Here is a 20,609-nt window from a genome sequence, read left to right on the forward strand (position 1 = left end):
CGTTAGCTACCGTCTGCCCGACGGTATCACGGGCAAAATTTGATTATTTGCTCATATAAATGCTTGTCCTATCGTATCATCATCAGTCATAAAAAGCCAAAATAAGTATGTAGTAAAACCCAGAACAACGGCTTTATAGCTACTGCTCTCTGAAACAGACTTCTTGGAGAGAAAAAGAACATTTTCCTTTTAGAATATGCCATTTTTTTCTTGGGACGTAAAATCTAAACCCAATAACTGCGCTTAACTTGAAATGGAAAACTACATACAGCTGCATGTCTTTGAATCCAATATCCAGTGGCTGGAAAATTATGAAGTTTATCTGAGTTTTGCATATTTTCCATCTGCATTACAACCACATTTACTTGCGATTTGAGGCGTAACAAAGCTGAGCGTCAAGATCAAGATGGTAATATGCTCGAAGTTAAAAATGCTAACAACCCCTGTTTTATTAGGTTGTACTTATCGTGTATGCTATTTGCAAATTAAAGGAGTGGGTTTATTGGCATAAATGGAAATGATGTTTTCTTTTGTGTACGATCGCCTGAGAATAAGAACATTAGTCCTCCTACAACCTTGGCACAATGACCGGATTATGGCACTTACATGAAGAGCAATTAAAGCCGTTAGCACCATGAACATCGGCACCAAATTCTGTGGGCAATCCATCCGATCGTTGTCGAGACATTTCGCTAACGGCCAGAAATAAAAGTCAATCTGTCGGTGGCGCCAAAAAGAAAAGTCGAGATCACCTAAAAAGTCAATTGGGTTCATTCGTGGCTATCTATATAGCTCTTGAGATAATTTGAACGGCACATGTTCACCGTACCTCCCCGCCAAGCCTCATAGTTTCTGGGGTAATATTAAGCCTTGGCCTGCTGTGTCCCTGGATAGCGTGCAAACTGCCGATGAGCCGGTCCAGCCAATATCCTCTGCATACCTCCATCCTCCTCTACAACCGCCGCTCTAATGCTCTAATACGCAGTAAGGTAGTTAAGCTGTGATTCGCTCTGTGTTGGCGCTCATTACGACCCGTTACGTAACAGGCTCCTGCTCTCACGGCCAGGTTCTTGATTGGGAAAACCTCTGAAAAACGGTCTTGAGTTTGTTGTTTCTCTCAAAAACCTAACAAGAATTGGCAGTTTCAACTATTTTTCAGGGTACCGAGCTTTTCCGGTGACTCGTGAGTCTGCGTGAGTGTAGTTTACAGGTGTAAACCCATCTGCAACATTTGCAATAATGGGAAGGTTGTTATTTTGTCCGTCTGTTTGTGAAGGGAAGTGTATTTTTGGGTGTGTTTGTTTTGTTTTTGGCCGCCGAGGAGGCCCCAACATCTCTGGAAACACAGTCAAATAAAAAATGTTAGTCTGAACTTTGAGAGCAAACATTCCCTCTTTTTTTGGGGGGGGGGGGTGGCCTCTGAGCACAAACAAGAGCGGCGGCGGAGAATTCTGTATATGAAAGCAATGTTTTGGACAAGTTGTACTTTTCAGGTCCAGGATGTCTGTTGTTGATGTTTTTTTTTATTTTTATGGGAATGCTAAACATGCATTGTGGCTAATGCTAGCACGTTTTAACTATTACAGCATAACAGACAGATCTAATTCAGATCAATGACTGTACATTACGACCTCTGTTTCAATGGGTTTTAACATTGAGCATTATCGTTACCGCGGTCGTCACCGTTTCCACAAAAGTACCGCGTTCTAGCCTCTTTTCAGGTGGTTGCAAAAAAAACTGTCTCAATTTAACACTGATGCCTCGATACGACCTCCTATGAGTCGACGAGACCATCGGGGAGAACATTGGCTGTTTCTGTGAAGTCATTCGGTGCCGCCGGGGTCAGACCAGGTCACGCCGATTCACCGGAACCTCCTTCTGCTCGGCCTCCGGCATCGACCCGCCTACCGTGTCAGGAAAAGAGAGAACCAGGACTATGCGGGGAAAGACCCTGCTGCAGTTGAATGTAGTCTGGAAGGGGGTCTCTGGTGCACCGACACAATATTACTTTTGTACACAGAGGCCACCGAAATGAATAAAAGTTCCTTTTATAGTGGCTTGCATGCAATTTTCGACGTTTTTCTTTTTAAAAAAAGGTTATTGCTGACATGCCAATAGGCTTGTGTCTGTATGTCTGACCCCCCTTTGAATGAGTCAGCTGGAGCTGTACAAGGTGTGCGTCCCTTCGAGTCAAACATGGAGGTTGCTGTAACCCCGTGTGTCGACCATATTAGGGTGCTCCCTTATAAAGGAAATTGATTTGGGGAATCCCTCGCCGTGAAGTAATCCCCGGCAGGTTCTATCCGTCACAGTCACCATATTGAGGGACTACTTTGTGGACCTTGTATACCTGTTTCCTGTTTGAATGAATGCGAAATATCTTTCAGTACTCAAAGACCCACAAAATCACAAACAGTGTTTTCAATTTTCATTGTTCTAATTCATTCAAATGGTCGACGATGTGCTGCATGGTTACACATGTAAAAGAGAATAATAAAGCAAAGGAAAGCTTTCTTCCTTTGTTAATAAGAACAAACACTCTCCTAACCGCGTGCATGTGAAAGGGATTCTGTGCCGTGTACCGAAATTGTTCGCGCAGTCATGAACTCTCGTGTTTTCGCTTGCGAAGGAGAGACGACCCGGTGTGTACACAAGTGAAATGTATTTGGAAACTAGCAGTTAAACTTTAACCAGTTCCAGGGCTCAAGGGTTCGTGTGTGTGTGTGTGTGAGAGACATGTGAGCGTACCTGCCGGTGATTACAGGGAAGGCCGTGCTCTGCTCACGTGTTACCTTCGGCCGCCGGCGTGACACTCACTCCCCAATATCTTTTGATAACATGATGTCCAGTTTTCTCTGCTAATATCTAGTCATTATGCGAGCTATTGGGCACTCATGCCGTGCCCAATACCTCGCATCACCGCCGTCCTCCCTGTCCCATGACCTCTACTGGTGCCGAGCGGAGTGAAAAGGAAGAAGGTGAGGTTAAGTGGTTGTTGCACGTTCGGCGACTCGGCTCACATGACTGCCGTACCTTCAGACATTACTACAGGAGGGAGGAGCCGATGGACAATGATCCACTGAAGGCTTCGAGATGTCGGATTCAATTATCAATAATCACCCGGTCTTGAGTTTTGTCCTGAGGTTTGAGAGAGTCTGGGTCAATCATTGGGCAACATCATTTCTGGAAATGGAGTTCCTTACATGAACTGTCCAATATGATGCTAGAGCCAGCAGGCGGTTAGCTTAGCATGCTGTTAACGTGGAAGAAGCTAGCCTGGCTCGCTCCAAAGATAAGAAGATCAGCCTACCGACGCCTCTAAATCTCAACGATGAAAACTTTGTATTTCATTTACAAACAAACAAAAACGTAAATGTGTGGTTTTATCCATGCTAGCTGTATCCCCATGTTGTCAGTCTGTATGCTAAGCTAAGCTAAGCGTATGCTGGCGATTAGCTTTATTTTTATCGGACGGATATGAGAGTGGTATCAATGTTCTTATCCAACTCAGCAGGAATCACATAAGTCTGTTTTCCCAAAATGTTAAACTATTCCTCTCAAACCAACATATATTTCTAATAATAGTGATGTATGAAAAGAAAAAGAGAAAACAATGTGAAAGGGGTCCCCTCAAAGTGATGAACTATGCAGAAAATGATCACCTGAATTTGCAGCTAAGGTGAGTTTCAGCTAAGAAGCGGCTAGCCGGTGAACGTTGGTGTACTTACCGAGCAAGATGTGCCCTTTAGGAGTTGGTGGAGACCAAAACCAGAGCAAAAAGAGGGTGATTATTGGACATTCATCAGGCGGGTTGACTTCCAATGAACGGTACCGTCGCTTTGTGCCGCACTGACAGAATACAAAGTAGAGACTACAAACAGACGACTACTCAGATGAGCATCAATAACGTTCATCCAACAAAATTGTGCTAAAGAGTTCACTTTACTACTACATCGAGTTGCTTTCCAGAGGTAACTCTCCAAATAGAGTCGGAAGATGAAAAAGAAAAGATTTTTTTTGAGAAACATTGTCAGATTGGAACAGTAGAAGAGCGTTTGAACCTCACGCATAGCTCATTCCCCGTGGCTATTGATGTCAGAAATCATTCACAGAATATAAATAACATCTCTCAAACTGAAACGCAAATGAAAAAAAAAAAAAAGCCAAAGCCAAGCGCCACCATAAGCTCGTCTTTTCCCTCAGCCTTCGAGGGCACGTCTCCACGTCCTTGTAAACCATGGTGGCTCTCCCGAGCAGCCGGCGGCGGGACGCCACTGATTATAGTGACCGTAACTTTAAAGCTGCACATTTTGCAAAGCCAGAAGACAGCTGGAGGTGTTTCAGTGATGTTTTTATCTAATGAATTCCCAATATTACTGAAATTTAAGCTGCTTGTAGGATTTTAAATGTCTGACTCTGGTTGTACCGATGAAAATCACCGTGTTACGGAAAAAAGCAACACGCACTCACACTCTGTCCGCTTAAAATAATGATTTTTAATGATGATTGAAACTGTATTTGGTTATTTTGCATCTCTTTGTAGACATTTTGTATCTTTTTTTTATTTTGCATCCCTTTGTAGACACTTTGCATCTCTTTTTGTTTGTTTTGCATCCCTTTGTAAACATTTTGCATCTCTTTTTTTTTGTTTTGCATCCCGTTGTAGACATTTTGCATCTCTTTTTGTTTGTTTTGCATCGCTTTTTGTTTTGCATCCCTTTGTAGACGTTTTGCATCTCTTTTTGTTTGTTTTGCATCCCTTTGTAGACATTTTGCATCTCTTTTTTATTGTTGCATCCCTTTTGTAGACGTTTTGCATCTCTTTTTGTTTGTTTTGCATCCCTTTATAGACATTTTGCATCGCTTTTTGTTTGTTTTGCATCCCTTTGTAGACATTTTGCATCTCTTTTTTATTGTTGCATCACTTTGTAGACGTTTTGCATCTCTTTTTGATTGTTTTGCATCCCTTTGTAGACATTTTGCATCTCTTTTTGTTTGTTTTGCATCCCTTTGTAGACGTTTTGCATCTCTTTTTGTTTGTTTTGCATCCCTTTGTAGACGTTTTGCATCTCTTTTTGTTTGTTTTGCATCCCTTTATAGACGTTTTGCATCTCTTTTTGTTTGTTTTGCATCCCTTTGTAGACGTTTTGCATCTCTTTTTTATTGTTGCATCCCTTTGTAGACGTTTTGCATCTCTTTTTGTTTGTTTTGCATCCCTATTCAGTCTTTTTGTCTCTATTTAGATGTTGTTTGTCTCTTGGTTGGTGGTTTTGTTTCTCTCTGTGGTACTTTTACATCTCTTCTCCGTATAGTCTGAAGGGAGTTGGATCAGCTTTGCCAGTGAATGAAAAAACAATAATTGAGCAGTATTATATGGTTTCTGTAGATGGCATCGGCGTTATCTTTGATCGGGACTTGTCCTTTATCTCCCACGTGAAGCAAATCTCAAGGACTGCATATTGCTTCTGTCCATCCGTGGAGAGGGATCCTCCTCTGTTGCTCTCCTGAAGGTGTCTTCCCTCTTTTTTCCTGTGAAAGGTTTTTTTTCTGTTTTTTGGGGGGAGTTTTTCCTGATCGGATGTGAGGTCAAAGGTCACGTATGTCGTATGTGTACAGATTGCAAAGCCCTCTGAGGCAAATTTGTGATTTTGGGCTATACAAAATAAACTGAATTGAATCTGTAGCGCTCAGGAAGGTCCACGTTTCTGCACCTAACTGAGGCTGAAAACTGGACGACGAGTCAGGAGTTTATTTAAAAAAGTAAATGTCGCGCCGGAAGGATTCCGTACTTCCTCCTTCATACCTTCCTCTTCTTTACATTGTGCAACGTCAGCAATTTGTTATTGCTTCTATTGAATCCTTCCTCCTCCAAGCAGCAAGCTGCTTCCTTTTTAAAACATCTTTGAAAAAATAATCATTTTGCTTGCTGCTTTAAGGCTTGTCATACAGCGCCCCCTGTGTTCAGAATGGGAAACAGCTGCAATTGTGACATGTCCTCAAAGTATTAGGCCTGCAGCTAACACACCAGCTGCATGGTATATTATATATAAATAAATATAACCCCATTCACAAAAAAAGAATTCGGTTGCATGGTCTCTTTGGCTGTAACGTGCACTTGAACACACCACCTCTGCTCGTCCCACCGATGGAGACCCTGAAGGCAGCATGTGCATCGCCGTAGCTGGTCCAGCAGATGGGGCAGTGAGGTTGGGGATTGTGGATGAGCTGGCGGCTTCACAAGCATGGAGACAGCCTCCCAGACCCGCTGCTGCCACAACCATCAAGTTACAAAGGGAGAGAGAAGAGCAATGCATCGTGTTTTCAAAGTAAAAGCATATTTAGTCTCGTCTAAGGCCACTTTGTTCTCAAGACAAACACCTTTTTCTAATTCCTACTGGACGTGACAACCTTTTCCAAATAACTTAGCTGTAACAGAACAAACACAATGTAGGACACATGGCCAAAAAGCTGATTATGTATGTATGTATGTATATATATATATTGTAATATACAGTATATATATTTATATATTCAATGTTTTTGTTATTTTCTGTTTATATATATATATTTAATTTGGTTGTTATATATTAATTTTCTACTGTGTATATATATTTACAGTATATGTATACGTTATATATGTTAAATGTGTTTGTTATATACATACATTTATCCCCAGAACATATTTGTTGTTGCTGCTGTTTACATTCTTTATGATGAATATATGTATACAATATATATAGGAATATATATATATATATATATATAAACATATATCTGTGCATACATTCTCTCCACAAAATAGCTATATAGTTCTGTCCCCGTGACTAAATAAAGGATCCTTGAATCCTTCAACGTTATCCGTATGTAATACGCCGTTCCTTCGCGTCGCAGCTCCATTATTTTGAAAAGCCCCGCCACCGGAAGTACCGCCGCGCGTAACTCCGCGTGACTTGACGCCGGTCCCTCCGGTCGGCAGTCGGTCGCACCACCGGAGCAGCAAAACCCCCGGAGCGCTGGATTCAAGTGTTTTGAACCCGGTTGTGTTGACTCTCGGTTCCTGCAGGTAAGGAGGAAGAACAACAACAACAACAACAACAACAACAACACATAGATATTATGGAGCATTTATTATTTATTTATCTCACTCGCAGACAGACATCTGGTGTTTGTGTTCGTCCTCCTTCTGTTTTGAAGTGGCGATTTTTAAATTTATTTACGTGCGTGTGTGTGTGACTCGGTTGCTCCTCCACGCGCACTCAAAACGCGTGTTTTCCCTCACGCACCGGACTCCCCCTCACGCACATTCAACAAGTCCGAATAGTCATGTTTAGTCCTTCGGCGACGTGTCCTCGGCACGAGCTCTTTTACGCACGAGATATGTGTTGCGAACGCACGCAAAGCAGCAGGTGAGACGGGGGCTCGCGCGCACACTTCAAACAATATGGAGACCGGCGTGCCGCTAAGTAGAAAACGTGACCCCCCCCACGAAGTGCTCCTTCAACCGGGCGAAACGCGACGTGGCAGGTGTGTGTGTGTGTGCGCGGTCGTTTCACGGCGTTGCGTGTCTTATTGTTCGGGTGCGCGCGCGCCGAACCGACAAGAGTCTCCCTTTCTAAAAGGCGCACGCGCTTTTCTTCCAACCGGTTCCTGTTCTGATGTGCAAACCTGCATCGAAGTGCTGTATTTGGCTGTTTTGTGGCTGGAGTTTGGTGCGGAAGTGAAGCCCTTCGGCTCGCGCACACGCTTCGGGCTCGTTGGTATTTTTAGAGCTCGTAATCACAGGGTTTAAAATGGAAAGGCTGTAATTGACTGCAGCTTGTTTTTAGTTTGTTCTCCCCTTCACGTTTTCTGCGTGGTTTGCAAAAACCTTGTTTTTTTAATGGTGCTAAAGGGTCCAGGTTCTGGTTCGGGGCTGAGCATGTGGCACAGATGAAATATACTATATGGTTTTTTTTCTATCATTTTGGTTTCACTGAATTTAGCTTTAATTTACTAATAAGATCTTAATTTATCTGCTCGCTGTAGTACAACTCGCACACGTATTATCTTCACAGTGTGGTGGAGTTGTCAGCTGTTTTTTATTTCCATAGATATTTGGTTAGACAGATGACATGCAGCTTTTTTTTTTTTTTTTTAATAAGGTCGTGGCACAAAGAAAAAATCATTTTTTTCTCAGTGCTGAGTCGCTGCAATTATTTTTCTCTCATAACTCAGCCGCTGCACTCCCTTTTCTCCCATAATTGAGCAATTGCACTCATTCTTCTCATGTAACTCCGTCCTTGCGCTCCCTTTTCTCCCATAACTCAGCTATTTCACTCATCTTTCTTTCATAACTCAATCATTGCACTCATTTCTCTCGCATAACTCAGTCTTTGGACTAATTTTTCTCCCACAACTCAGCTATTACACTTCTTTTTCTCCCATAACGCAGTCATTGCACTAATTTTTCTCTCATAACTCAATCATTGCACTCATTTCGCTCCCATAACTCAGTCTTTGGACTCATTTTTCTCCCATAACTCAGCTATTACACTAATTTTTCTCCCATAAGTCAGTCTTTGCACTCCTTATCCTTATTGTCTTTAGACATTGACATCTTCACAGTCGCTGATTTAGATTATTTTCTATTCAACCTCCATTGGAAACGTCCATCTCTCTTTCGTTCTTTTGCAATTTGAACTACGAAGATGAGCCGTGCCAATCTCTTTACGACGAGGACCCCCCCCCCCCCCGAAGAACCCTGAGAACGTTGGGGGGGGTTCTACCGTGCGGCAGCTTGCAGTCATTCTGATGTGTTTGTGTCCAGACCTGCAGGGATATGGGCCGTGACCTGGATGGCTGACGGACAGGGACGGGGACCAATCGCATGACAACATGCTGGCTCGTAACCGCTTCCTCCTCCTGGTGGTGGTGGGCGGGGCCGCGCTGGCCATCATCAGCCTGAGCCTCCAGTTCTGTAAGTGCTCCTCCATTCGTTCTCCCTCCCCGAAGGCCCCCCCTCCCCCTATTTGAAAACAAACTGTTCTGTTTTGAAAAAGCCGGCCCAGGTCCTGTTTGTGTTCATGCATGCGGATCCCTTTCATCGCACGCCCCCCCCCCCCCCATTCATACCAAAACAAAGCTCAACCCTCTACAGGCGTCCTATAAATATCCAGCACCAGCACTGGGACTCTGGATGCTCTGAAAGATCTGCTGTGGAAAGCCTGTGTGTGTGTGTGTGTGTGTGTGTCTGTCCATCAAGTCATTGTTCAGCCCCTCCTGTAGGTATTGTCTCGCCGGCCGCGGTGAATGCAAGGAAGCCGGCGCTCCGTCGGTGTGTAGCCGGTCTCTCTCTCTCCCGCGGTGGAAGTGATTCTCCAGCCCTCACGGGCGAGATTAGAACAAAACAGGCGGTGGATGAAGCAGGTGGTGCATGAAGTACCAATGGAAATGTGTGTATGGAGAATGTGTACATGGAGAATGTGTACATGGAGAATGTGTACATGGAGAATGTGTAGGATTAAGGTACTTTGTGCTGGGTTCCTTAAAAAAACAACCCCAGTGCGGTGGAAGTGTTTGTGGCCTGGACGAGCATTTAAGATTACACTTAAATCACAATCACACACACACACACACACACACACACACACACACACACACACACACACACACAGACACACACAGACACAGGATTCTGGTTTTCTTTCTGCATGCTTTAAATGCAGCGGAAGATCGGAGGTGTGAAAAAAAGAATTGCAGGAGCGAGAAGGCTCTTAGTCATACTTGTCGAGTGTTTGCACTTTGCGACCCCGAGTACACGCTTGGCCTCCAAGCCCCCCCCCCCCCCCCCCCCCCCCCACCGCCTCCTCCTCCGCTATAATAATAATGTGCGCTTGACCGCCCGAGAGGAGGCGGCTGTTTCAGTTATTATTAATGCCTCGGCATCAAACCAAACTCCTCTCCTGCAATCTCCCTTTTGTAAAACTCTCGGAGGCGTAGGAGATGAACTAGAAGTGTGTGTGTGTGTGTGTGTGTGTGTGTGTGTGTGGTTTTTTGCCGTCCTCTTTTCTTTGAATATAAAAACAAGTTAGTTTTTTGGAGCCGGAGCACCTTCTGCCGTCATTTATTCATCGCGGGGCCCAAATCGAGGAGGATTAAAAATGTACAAAATGCAAACACTGCAGATACACTTGGGAACCCCCCAAGAAGGGGAAGTGAGGACAGAGGGCACCCCCGAGGGACTCCGATGGGGGGGGGGGGGGGGGGGGGGGGGGGGGGGGGGGGGGGGGGGAGTGACTGCTGTAACGTGGAGAAAAGGGAACTATTTTGAGACGTTGGCTGCAGCAGTGAGGAAGGAGGAGGAGGAGGAGGAGGGGGCGGAGCTTGATGGGAGTTAAGTGCTGGTAGGTTCACAGGAGGGTATAAAAGGTCAAAAACTCTGCATCCTGCTCTTTCTTGTCCTGCCTGGTCCGCTTGATCCTGGACCAGGATGGATCCGGGTCTCGACGTGATGTGGGCTCGACAGTCACCGAAACCTCCCGCCGCTTTGGTCGTCAATCCAATGCACACGCACACACACACACACACACACACAGTGCCTAGTCTATGTATATATATAGCATAGAACCGTGGGATAATTGGAGTCTTTAATTTCAGGCCAAACCACAATCTTGAGTACCTGCTCATTTTGCCAGCGACTTACAAAAGCCCCATTGTGTAGGCGACCGTGTCTGAGCTGGCCTCCCAAGTGTGTGTGTGTGTGTGTGTGTGTGAGTGGGCGGTGGCAGTGTATGGAGAGAGAGAGAGGGGGGGGGGGGGGGGCCCCGGTTGTGGTATGAATGAGCTCCAGTGTTGCGCGGTCACACCGAGCAGTCGTCTCTAAAATGGTCTCCGCCGTCGCTGCACACTTTCTCCTCTTCCTCGTCAGCGGTAAGTTCATGCAGAAAATATATATGTATATATATATATATACATATATATTGGAGAAAACCGACCAAACTTTTAATGAAGACGGATGAAAGATGGTCACGCGTCGTTTTAACTTCAGCTTCTCTCGCGGCGAGACGAGGCTTTTGTGCCGATGGTGCAGTTCTCGTGGACTCCTCTCAGATGTTTTATGAATAGTCGTTAGCGAGATCTCATTTAGTCCTTTTGACAGTTTGTGTGAGTCTCTCAAATTCCAAAAGCAATATGGTGCATTTTTTTTGCTGCAAAATGCATTTTTTTGTTGAGGTTTTTGCTGTAATACGGTGACGCAATCGCAGTTTTTAGGGATTCTTATTTTCAGCGCAGATCAATACGTAGATTCAGAAAATAGTAAACAAATATTTCCGCGAGTCAACAATCCAAAGATGTTACATTTGCTAAAAATCGAAGACAAAAAAACAACAACAACAACAACAACCGGTAAACAACCCAAAAGTTTAGAATCTTTACTTGAAAGAGTTTTGTTTGATTTGACTAATTGATTAATTTGACATTTTGGTCTTTAAAGACTTAAAAATGGGGATGTCGGACCCAAAAACGTTGGGGATGCCTGTCGACCTCACCGGGTTTTATAGTCAAACCCTCGTCGGGTACCATATCAGACACGTAACCGTGGGAACTCATTTATACACAAAATGTCTCGTCTACAACTCTGTGAACTTTGTCAGCTCAGCTGGAAATGAAAAAATATGACTGTGAATGCAAGAGAGAGAGAGAGAGAGAGAGAGAGAGAGAGAGAGAGAGAGAGAGAGAGAGAGAGAGAGAGAGAGAGAGAGAGAGAGAGAGAGAGAGAGAGAGAGAGAGAGAGAGAGAGAGAGAGAGAGAGAGAGAGAGAGAGAGAGAGAGAGAGAGAGAGAGAGAGAGAGAGAGAGAGAGAGAGAGAGAGAGAGAGAGAGAGAGAGAGAGAGAGAGAGAGAGAGAGAGAGAGAGAGAGAGAGAGAGAGAGAGAAGGTGTGTAACTATTTACCTACACTCGTGTAGATCGTTTGAATCCGGGGGTTGTCATGGCAACGATAAACCATGAGCTCTTTGTGCTTGGGCCCTTACGGGTTCCAACTCCTTTTTTTTCCCCCTCAGAGTTGGATCTTTGTGAATAAACCGTCCAGTTCCCACAACCTCTCTGCTCTTATTGGAGAGCCAGGAGGAGGGGGGGGGGGGGGGTCAAAGGTCACTGGTGTCCAGGCAACGTACTGGAAGCAGTGACAGTTTTTTTGGGGGGGTACAGAGCCGTTGACATGGAGATGAGCGACCAGTTGAATAGTTTCCAGACTTTCGGCACTCTTTTCACTGCTTGGCCTTTTGAAAATCTGTTTTTTGTACGTTGAGCCTCTACGTTTTGAAGCCGGCAGCTTAATCTAATAATATTAATAAACTTTTTGGGTTTTATGACCAAAACACCTGCAATATCTCCCATCAGCCTCTGCTGCGCTTTGTGTTTTCAGTTCTAATTGTCCCGAAGAGGAAACGCACGTCAAGTTTCTTTGTTAAAAAAATGTTTTAAAAATGTTTTGGAGGCGGAAGTCCAACGAGCCAAGATTGTTAAAAAAAAATGTGCGGCTGCAGCAAGCTAAACCTGAAGAAGTCGCTTTTTAAAATAAATGTCCTTGGTAGGTGATTGGATGAACCGTCTTGTCAGCTAAACTCTTACCCGCCAGGTTTCCGGTACAACTGACGCTAGCGTAGCATCTACGCTAACCAGGACGCCGCCATTGCTGTTCAGAATGAGCCCAAATCATGTTTGTTTGTTTTTTTTTTTCTCCCGGCAGTGAACCTCATCCCCATCGCCGCCGAACTCCAGGCGGCGGATGGCGGTGCCGGGGCGGCTCTGGGGAAGAGCAGAAAGCGAGTGTTCCCGGTGCCTCGCACCGAGGAGCCCAACCCCATATCGGAGGCGTACAGCTACTGCAACACGCCCAACCGCACCGAACAGGCCTGGGAGGGTGAGACGAATGATGTCATATATGACGTGTGTGTGTGTGTGTGTGTGTGTATGTGTGTGTGTGTGTGTGTGAAAAGGCAACACACTTATTCTTACTCATTCTCTCCGATTTTGGTGTCGCAGCATCACTGTTTCAGAGACCAAGAACAGACACTGCTAGAATCCCCCAATATGACGGACAGCTCATGAATACTTAACACAGTAATAATGTGAGGTTTAGTGCGTCGGGACTCGGAGGGTCGTGTTAATTGCGCGAAAGTCGTTTCCACTAGATTGCGTCATCCATAATGCTGCAGCTCTTTTATTTTTTTTTAAACACACGGCCATTGAAAATGGTCGCACACACACACACACACACACACACACATCCTTCACCGGCAACGTTTATTTCGTCTCCGACGAAGAAGAAAATCCCATCCCGTCTTTTGAGGTTTAGATTTTGACGTTCTTGATAATCAATCAGGAGCGAGGAGGAGTTCCTTGTTCAGGCGACATGGTTCAAACTGTCCTGGTGGCTCTTATCTCCTCCATTTTACTGTTAAACACACACTCGCATGGTCCACGGTCCGTTCTTCTTCTCTTTTTTTTTTGCACTCGCAGCTGCAGCTTTGGACTTGTTTGAATTGTTGAATCAACATTTGCTTTTGTCACATGTGACGTTGCATCGACTCTGCTCCTCGTAGCTCCGGAGTTGAGTAGAATTAGGCCGTCGTCATATTTTTTAAAAACACTTTGGGGGTTTGGCGGACAACTCCCGACATGCTACGAGCTAAGAGGTTTTTACAGCTAACTTGTTAGCAAACATTAGCATCAATTTAGAGCGCTGGCTGAAGTCTTAGGTCCAATATTTATTCGCTTTTTTTTTTTAGCCTTTGTCTGAGAGTATCTGCCCGCTGAGTCTCAGAATGAAGCTGAGAAGTGATAAGAACCAAATCAGTAAAGTTACGGGTTCATAAAATCCAAACGATAAGCTGGAAGATATTTAAAAAAACTTCTAAAACTGAAAGTAGAGTCTGTCGCTCATCGTTATGAGCGATACCGTTCACGTTACGCTCAAATTATTGCTAAAAGCAGCTTTAGCGTCTCAACTTTATCTTCACGAAACAGTAATTTCGACCTCTCTCTGAGGTATTTATCCATAACGTCTCATACGACTGCAGTTGCATCATTTCTTGTCTTTCTCACCCGTCTTACTATATATATTGATTGATAAATGTGACAATGGGGGGGAAACAATGCAGCAGGCTGATGGGAGTCTCCTCTGACAGGTCACAGTCCTGTCGACTACAAGCTGCTGTCTGTCCAGGTGATGATTCGCCATGGTGACCGCTACCCGCTCTACTACATCCCCAAGACCAAGCGGCCCGCCATCGACTGCACCTTGTCCACCAGCAGGTACGCACACCTTGTTCCCTACAGACATCGTAACGGATGCACAACATGGCGCATTCGCACGTCACAGTCGAATTCTGGAAATGTTAACGGGAATCTGAACGAGTGAAGCAGATGCCTAAAGACTTGCATTCTCTCTACTGACCACCAGGGGGCGACTCCTCTGGTTGTATAGAAGTCTATGCTTCATGTGTTAAAGCTGCATTCTCTCTCCTAACCACCAGGGGGCGACGTCTATGCTTCATGTTTTAAAGCTGCATTCTCTCTCCTGACCACCAGGGGGCGACTCCTCTGGTTGTAAAGAAATCTATGCTTCATGTGTTAAAGCAGCATTCTCTCTCCTGACCACCAGGGGGCAACTCCTCTGGTTGTATAGAAGTCTATGCTTCATGTGTTAAAGCTGCATTCTCTCTCCTGACCACCAGGGGGCGACTCCTCTGGTTGTATAGAAGTCTATGCTTCATGTGTTAAAGCTGCATTCTCTCTCCTGACCACCAGGGGGCGACTCCTCTGGTTGTAAAGAAATCTATGCTTCATGTGTTAAAGCAGCATTCTCTCTCCTGACCACCAGGGGGCAACTCCTCTGGTTGTATAGAAGTCTATGCTTCATGTGTTAAAGCTGCATTCTCTCTCCTGACCACCAGGGGGCGACTCCTCTGGTTGTATAGAAGTCTATGCTTCATGTGTTAAAGCTGCATTCTCTCTCCTGACCACCAGGGGGCGACTCCTCTGGTTGTATAGAAGTCTATGCTTCATGTGTTAAAGCTGCATTCTCTCTACTGTCCTCTGGTTGTATAGAAGTCTATATAAATGACTCTACTTTTCTACTCTCATTTAGAGTCAAACAGACCATAAAGCAGTGTATGCTTTAGGGCGGGGCTTACTGCGATTGACAGGTCTCTTACCAGAGACGTACACGGCGTCTCTACGGCACTCCTACCTCATTCCAGATGCGATCACTTCCTGTCCTTCGGTTGCCAAGATGGCCGCCGTGAAATCTGCTGTCCACAAACCAAAGGGTGACATCACGGTGTGCTTTGCCCCCATTCTGCTTTTAATTGTGTGATTTTTTTTTTAAATTTAGTTAAAGCTAAAATGAAGTCAGTAAATCAATGAAGTCTGGACATATGAAGCTTAATGAGGAGCATTCTTCCACTTAAAGAGAGATTTTTTTTTTTAGGCTTACGATAAACGCTAATTGATTTATTTTTTCGGTGTGAACATCGGGGATCCGGTTCAAGGACTCAACGATTTAAACGTGTTTTCCTGCGTTATAGTGCACGTGTCGGGGGGGACGCAACCGCGGCCTTATCGTGGCTTGTTTTGAGTAACCGAGCTCGCAAAATACACACTAGCTCAAATTAATATTGCTATCTTCTATAATTCATTATGCTCTCCTTCTCCCCCCCCCCCCCCCCCCCCACCAACCCCCCTTCCCCTCCTTCACTGCAGTCTGGCTCCGCTGCTCTTTCGAGAGGGCGAGATGAGAGCTCCCGATAGGAGGTTATTAAAAGCCGGCGTGTACTCGAGCTGCAGAAGAAGTCTGAAATCAGCACTTTCACAGACACGTTGACGGAAATGTGTTTCAAACTCCTCGTCGACGATAAGAAAACTGCTTATTTATGACGGCAGCATATTCACGGGGGGGATTTATTTAGACCATATGGTAAATACATGTGTGTGTGTGTGTGTGTGGGGGGGGGGGCTGTGTACCTGAGTTCAGATTTAGCCAATGACTTAATTTAGCTTTTCGCCACATCGGCTTTGCACATCTGGACGGAGCTGTAATCCGGAGAGCTGGCAGATGATCCGCCGTGGACATCTAACTATTGGATATTGTCAAATACGCTCGACCTTTGAACTCCAGCCCGAAAGTAGGCCGTCCAGCACACCGAGCCTCTCATGACGCAGGTTGGTGTCCATCCAGAAATTGAATTGACTTGACTAGATGTACCCAGAAGCACTTGGACCATAATTTACTAAATGAACATCATTCTGTATTGAAGAAGACTTGAAACTAGAGATTGAGACCAAAAACTAATGTTTACAATGTTTACTGAGGGAATACATCTAGAGAAGTAGAGTCATTTATATAGACTTCTATACAACCAGAGGAGTCGCCCCCTGGTGGTCAGGAGAGACAATGCAGCTTTAACACATGAAGCATAGACTTCTATACAACCAGAGGAGTCGCCCCCTGGTGGTCAGGAGAGAGAATGCAGCTTTAACACATGAAGCATAGACTTCTATACAACCAGAGGAGTCGCCCCCTGGTGGTCAGGAGAGAGAATGCAGCTTTAACACATGAAGCATAGACTTCTATACAACCAGAGGAGTCGCCCCCTGGTGTTCAGGAGAGAGAGTGCAGCTTTAACACATGAAGCATAGACTTCTATACAACCAGAGGAGTCGCCCCCTGGTGGTCAGGAGAGAGAATGCAGCTTTAACACATGAAGCATAGACGTCTATACAACCAGAGGAGTCGCCCCCTGGTGGTCAGGAGAGAGAATGCAGCTTTAACACATGAAGCATAGACTTCTATACAACCAGAGGAGTCGCCCCCTGGTGGTCAGGAGAGAGAATGCAGCTTTAACACATGAAGCATAGACTTCTATACAATCAGAGGAGTCGCCCCCTGGTGTTCAGGAGAGAGAGTGCAGCTTTAACACATGAAGCATAGACTTCTATACAACCAGAGGAGTCGCCCCCTGGTGGTCAGTAGAGAGAATGCAGCTTTAACACATGAAGCATGAAGCATAGACTTCTATACAACCAGAGGAGTCGCCCCCTGGTGGTCAGGAGAGAGAATGCAGCTTTAACACATGAAGCATAGACTTCTATACAGCCAGAGGAGTCGCCCCCTGGTGGTCAGGAGAGAGAATGCAGCTTTAACACATGAAGCATAGACTTTTATACAACCAGAGGAGTCGCCCCCTGGTGGTCAGGAGAGAGAATGCAGCTTTAACACATGAAGCATAGACTTCTATACAACCAGAGGAGTCGCCCCCTGGTGTTCAGGAGAGAGAGTGCAGCTTTAACACATGAAGCATAGACTTCTATACAACCAGAGGAGTCGCCCCCTGGTGGTCAGTAGAGAGAATGCAGCTTTAACACATGAAGCATGAAGCATAGACTTCTATACAACCAGAGGAGTCGCCCCCTGGTGGTCAGGAGAGAGAATGCAGCTTTAACACATGAAGCATAGACTTCTATACAGCCAGAGGAGTCGCCCCCTGGTGGTCAGGAGAGAGAATGCAGCTTTAACACATGAAGCATAGACTTTTATACAACCAGAGGAGTCGCCCCCTGGTGTTCAGGAGAGAGAATACAGCTTTAACACATGAAGCATAGACTTCTATACAACCAGAGGAGTCGCCCCCTGGTGGTCAGGAGAGAGAATGCAGCTTTAACACATGAAGCATAGACTTCTATACAGCCAGAGGAGTCGCCCCCTGGTGGTCAGGAGAGAGAATGCAGCTTTAACACATGAAGCATAGACTTTTATACAACCAGAGGAGTCGCCCCCTGGTGGTCAGGAGAGAGAATGCAGCTTTAACACATGAAGCATAGACTTCTATACAACCAGAGGAGTCGCCCCCTGGTGGTCAGGAGAGAGAATACAGCTTTAACACATGAAACATATACTTCTATACAACCAGAGGAGTCGCCCCCTGGTGGTCAGTAGAGAGAATGCAGCTTTAACACATGAAGCATAGACGTTTAAATGAGCCATTAGGAATTTCCTCCCTCCTCTTCACCAGCCTTGTTATTCTCTGGCCTCTTCAGCCTCTTTGAAACCCAGTTTTAGTTTGAAGAGGAGAAAACAGTTTGAGTCCGTTTGCAGTGAGACTGAATATTAAAAATCGCGTTGAATATTTCAGCGTGTTCTCGTCATAATGTAGGTTAGCTTTGTTTTTATTTAGATTACAGGGCTGTGTGTGTGTGTGTGTGTGTGTGTGTCCCGGCTTGCCGACCCACTGTCTGCGGTTAACTGAGCTCTCTCTCTCTCTCTTTGCAGCATGAAATCTCTTCCTCTACCAATAGAGTTTTGTTCTTTCCGCATCCCATTTACGCCCCCTCCCTCCTCCCTCCTCCCCCCCCAATAGTTTAGACCACATCATCTCATTTCCTCTCCTAGTTTGTTCCTCCTCACTCCTAGCCCCCCCCCCCCCATCCCCCCCGACGTATCCAGTGGTAATAATCCTGCTTAATATAATTGGGCTGCGTAATCTTCGGTTAGCAACAATCATCCTAATAGACGCTCTTTGTTCGACGTCCAGTCTCTCCCTCTGTAGCAAATTAAATAGATTTGGGGACAACAACAACAACAACAACAACAACAACAACAACAACAGGGAAACAAGGAGGCCCTTAAATATAGACACAGAAGATGTGTGCTGGTGTTGATTTGAAACCAGCGTTGTGGGTTCTGGAGCTTCTTTATTCTGACGTGAAAAGGGGGAGAAATGTCCTCATAGCCGATGTTTACATCAATCACAAGCGAGATTTAAGGGTTATTTATTTCATTTTATTTTTGTACCTTGTGTTCCTAAAACCAATCCACGATCACTATGGAAACTGTGTGTGTGTGCGCTTCTTTAATCCGAGCTGCAGCTCCACGCAGATTGTTTTTTCATATTAAACTGTAATCTTCAATCATCTCTCATCTATCAGATCCCCGACTGCTCCTCTCGCTGCCCTTATCCCTGTGCGTTGTCGTGTGTGTGTGTGTGTGTGTGTGCACGTGCACGTTTTTACTTGCGTATATATATATATATATATATATTTATGTGAGCGTTTGTCCCAAGGCAACGTATTCTTTCATCTCTTTATATCTGCATCACCATATTTCCCTCCCACACACATATTGAACGTGTTGTGTTAGAGTGACACCTGGTGGTGGAGTTGGGAAGTGGACGAGATAATTGTTTTCTTTAAAATAAATGATTAAAATATTAATTAAGGCCAGAAATATTCAATTTATTTAAGATATCAAGAATGAAAAAATTTATCTGGTTTTAAGTAATTTTATGAACCAAAAACTTAAAGATATTTAGTTAACAGTGTTATTAAATTGGTAAAAATTGGTTTTGTCAGTGCAAAAAAAAATAAAATGAGCGATGAACTTAGAGAAAATACATTATTTTGTTTTTTCTTGGTATCGTACCGCTGTTAGACCCAACTGCTTAAAAAAAAAAAAATTATTAGTCATATATTGTTGTATTTTCTACCTTTTCGTTAATGTCACACGACTTTGAGCAAATGGACCACAGGTGGAGGTCAGCGCGGTTTATTTTGATGCTTTTAGTGCACTTTCATATTTTATACCTCGCTAATGAATGAATTTATCTATATTGAAAAAAATTAAAAAAATTATAAAAACGAGGAATCCTGGAGCCAGGGAGTGTTTTTTTAGATATTTGTTTGAGAAATTATAAATATTATTATTATTATTATTATTATTATTATTATGTGTTTTCTTTCTTTTTCTTGGATCTTTGGTGGCGTTTTAAACAAAAATTATATTTCCTTCTTTTCTGCCTCAACCTAACCGTCCTCCATGTTTCCCCTTTCAAAATAAAATAAATAGTGTCGCCAAGAACGCTTTAAACCCACGGGGACGATGAGACAGCTGTCTTCAAGGGTCATTCCATCTTCGCTTTACGGGGGTGCAGAATGTCAGATTCTACACACGGTTGATCCCAATAAATCAGGATGCATGACCTATTTTATTATGAATATCAGCCTGTGAACAACGTGCTAAATTCAACCCCATTTCTTCTGTTTTCAACGCGACTGTTTAACCTGTGCATTATTCTGCATAACTGGACGGGTTGAAGTGGGTTATTCTGCATATATTTTTTATTATTATTATTATTATTATTACAGCCATAACGGCAGATGTGAGTAGACTTCTAGCCACAAGTGTAGATTTTCCGTACGTTAAAATAGAGCCTCAGGATCCGGTCGGCCTCTTGACGGTTGTGTCGCCCCCCCCCCCCCCCCCTCAGGAAGCCCTCCCACCCGCTGCTGAATGCCTTCATCCGTCACATGGGCCAGGGGGCCCGCGGCCACTGGGAGTCGCCACTGGGCTCCGTGCCCCGGCTGCCCAACCACAGTGCCTGCGAGATGGGAGAGCTCACGCAGACGGGTAGGCAAGGTTTTTTGAATTCTTTTATTTTATCCCGGCCCCCTCTCGACTTCTCTTTGCCACTCACGAACCTCTTGCTCCGTTCTCTTCCAGGTGTGGTGCAGCACCTGCGCAACGGGCAGCTCCTCCACCGGGCCTACAAGCGCCACAAGCTCCTCCCCG

General features: G+C 44.8%; 1 protein-coding gene across 2 annotated transcripts in view; it reads left to right on the forward strand.

The window, feature by feature from the left end:
* Positions 1-6,947: 6,947 nt before the first annotated feature.
* Positions 6,948-20,609, forward strand: part of pxylp1 (2-phosphoxylose phosphatase 1) — a 14,971-nt gene continuing 1,309 nt past the window's right edge. Inside the window, exons 1-6 of one of the 2 annotated variants that reach the window (XM_034549279.1) lie at positions 6,948-7,063; positions 8,807-8,956; positions 12,732-12,905; positions 14,173-14,299; positions 20,308-20,447; positions 20,541-20,609. The exon at positions 20,541-20,609 is cut by the window's right edge and continues 1,309 nt beyond it. In XM_034549279.1, coding sequence (XP_034405170.1) covers positions 8,875-8,956; positions 12,732-12,905; positions 14,173-14,299; positions 20,308-20,447; positions 20,541-20,609 — 592 coding nt within the window. In that variant the 5' untranslated portion in view covers positions 6,948-7,063; positions 8,807-8,874. Of the gene's footprint in view, positions 7,064-8,806; positions 8,957-10,794; positions 10,909-12,731; positions 12,906-14,172; positions 14,300-20,307; positions 20,448-20,540 lie in introns of those variants that run through there. The other variant, XM_034549278.1, reaches the window with a different exon arrangement.

This window comes from Cyclopterus lumpus, chromosome 13, assembly GCF_009769545.1.
Source record: "Cyclopterus lumpus isolate fCycLum1 chromosome 13, fCycLum1.pri, whole genome shotgun sequence".
Taxonomy (NCBI): domain Eukaryota; kingdom Metazoa; phylum Chordata; class Actinopteri; order Perciformes; family Cyclopteridae; genus Cyclopterus; species Cyclopterus lumpus.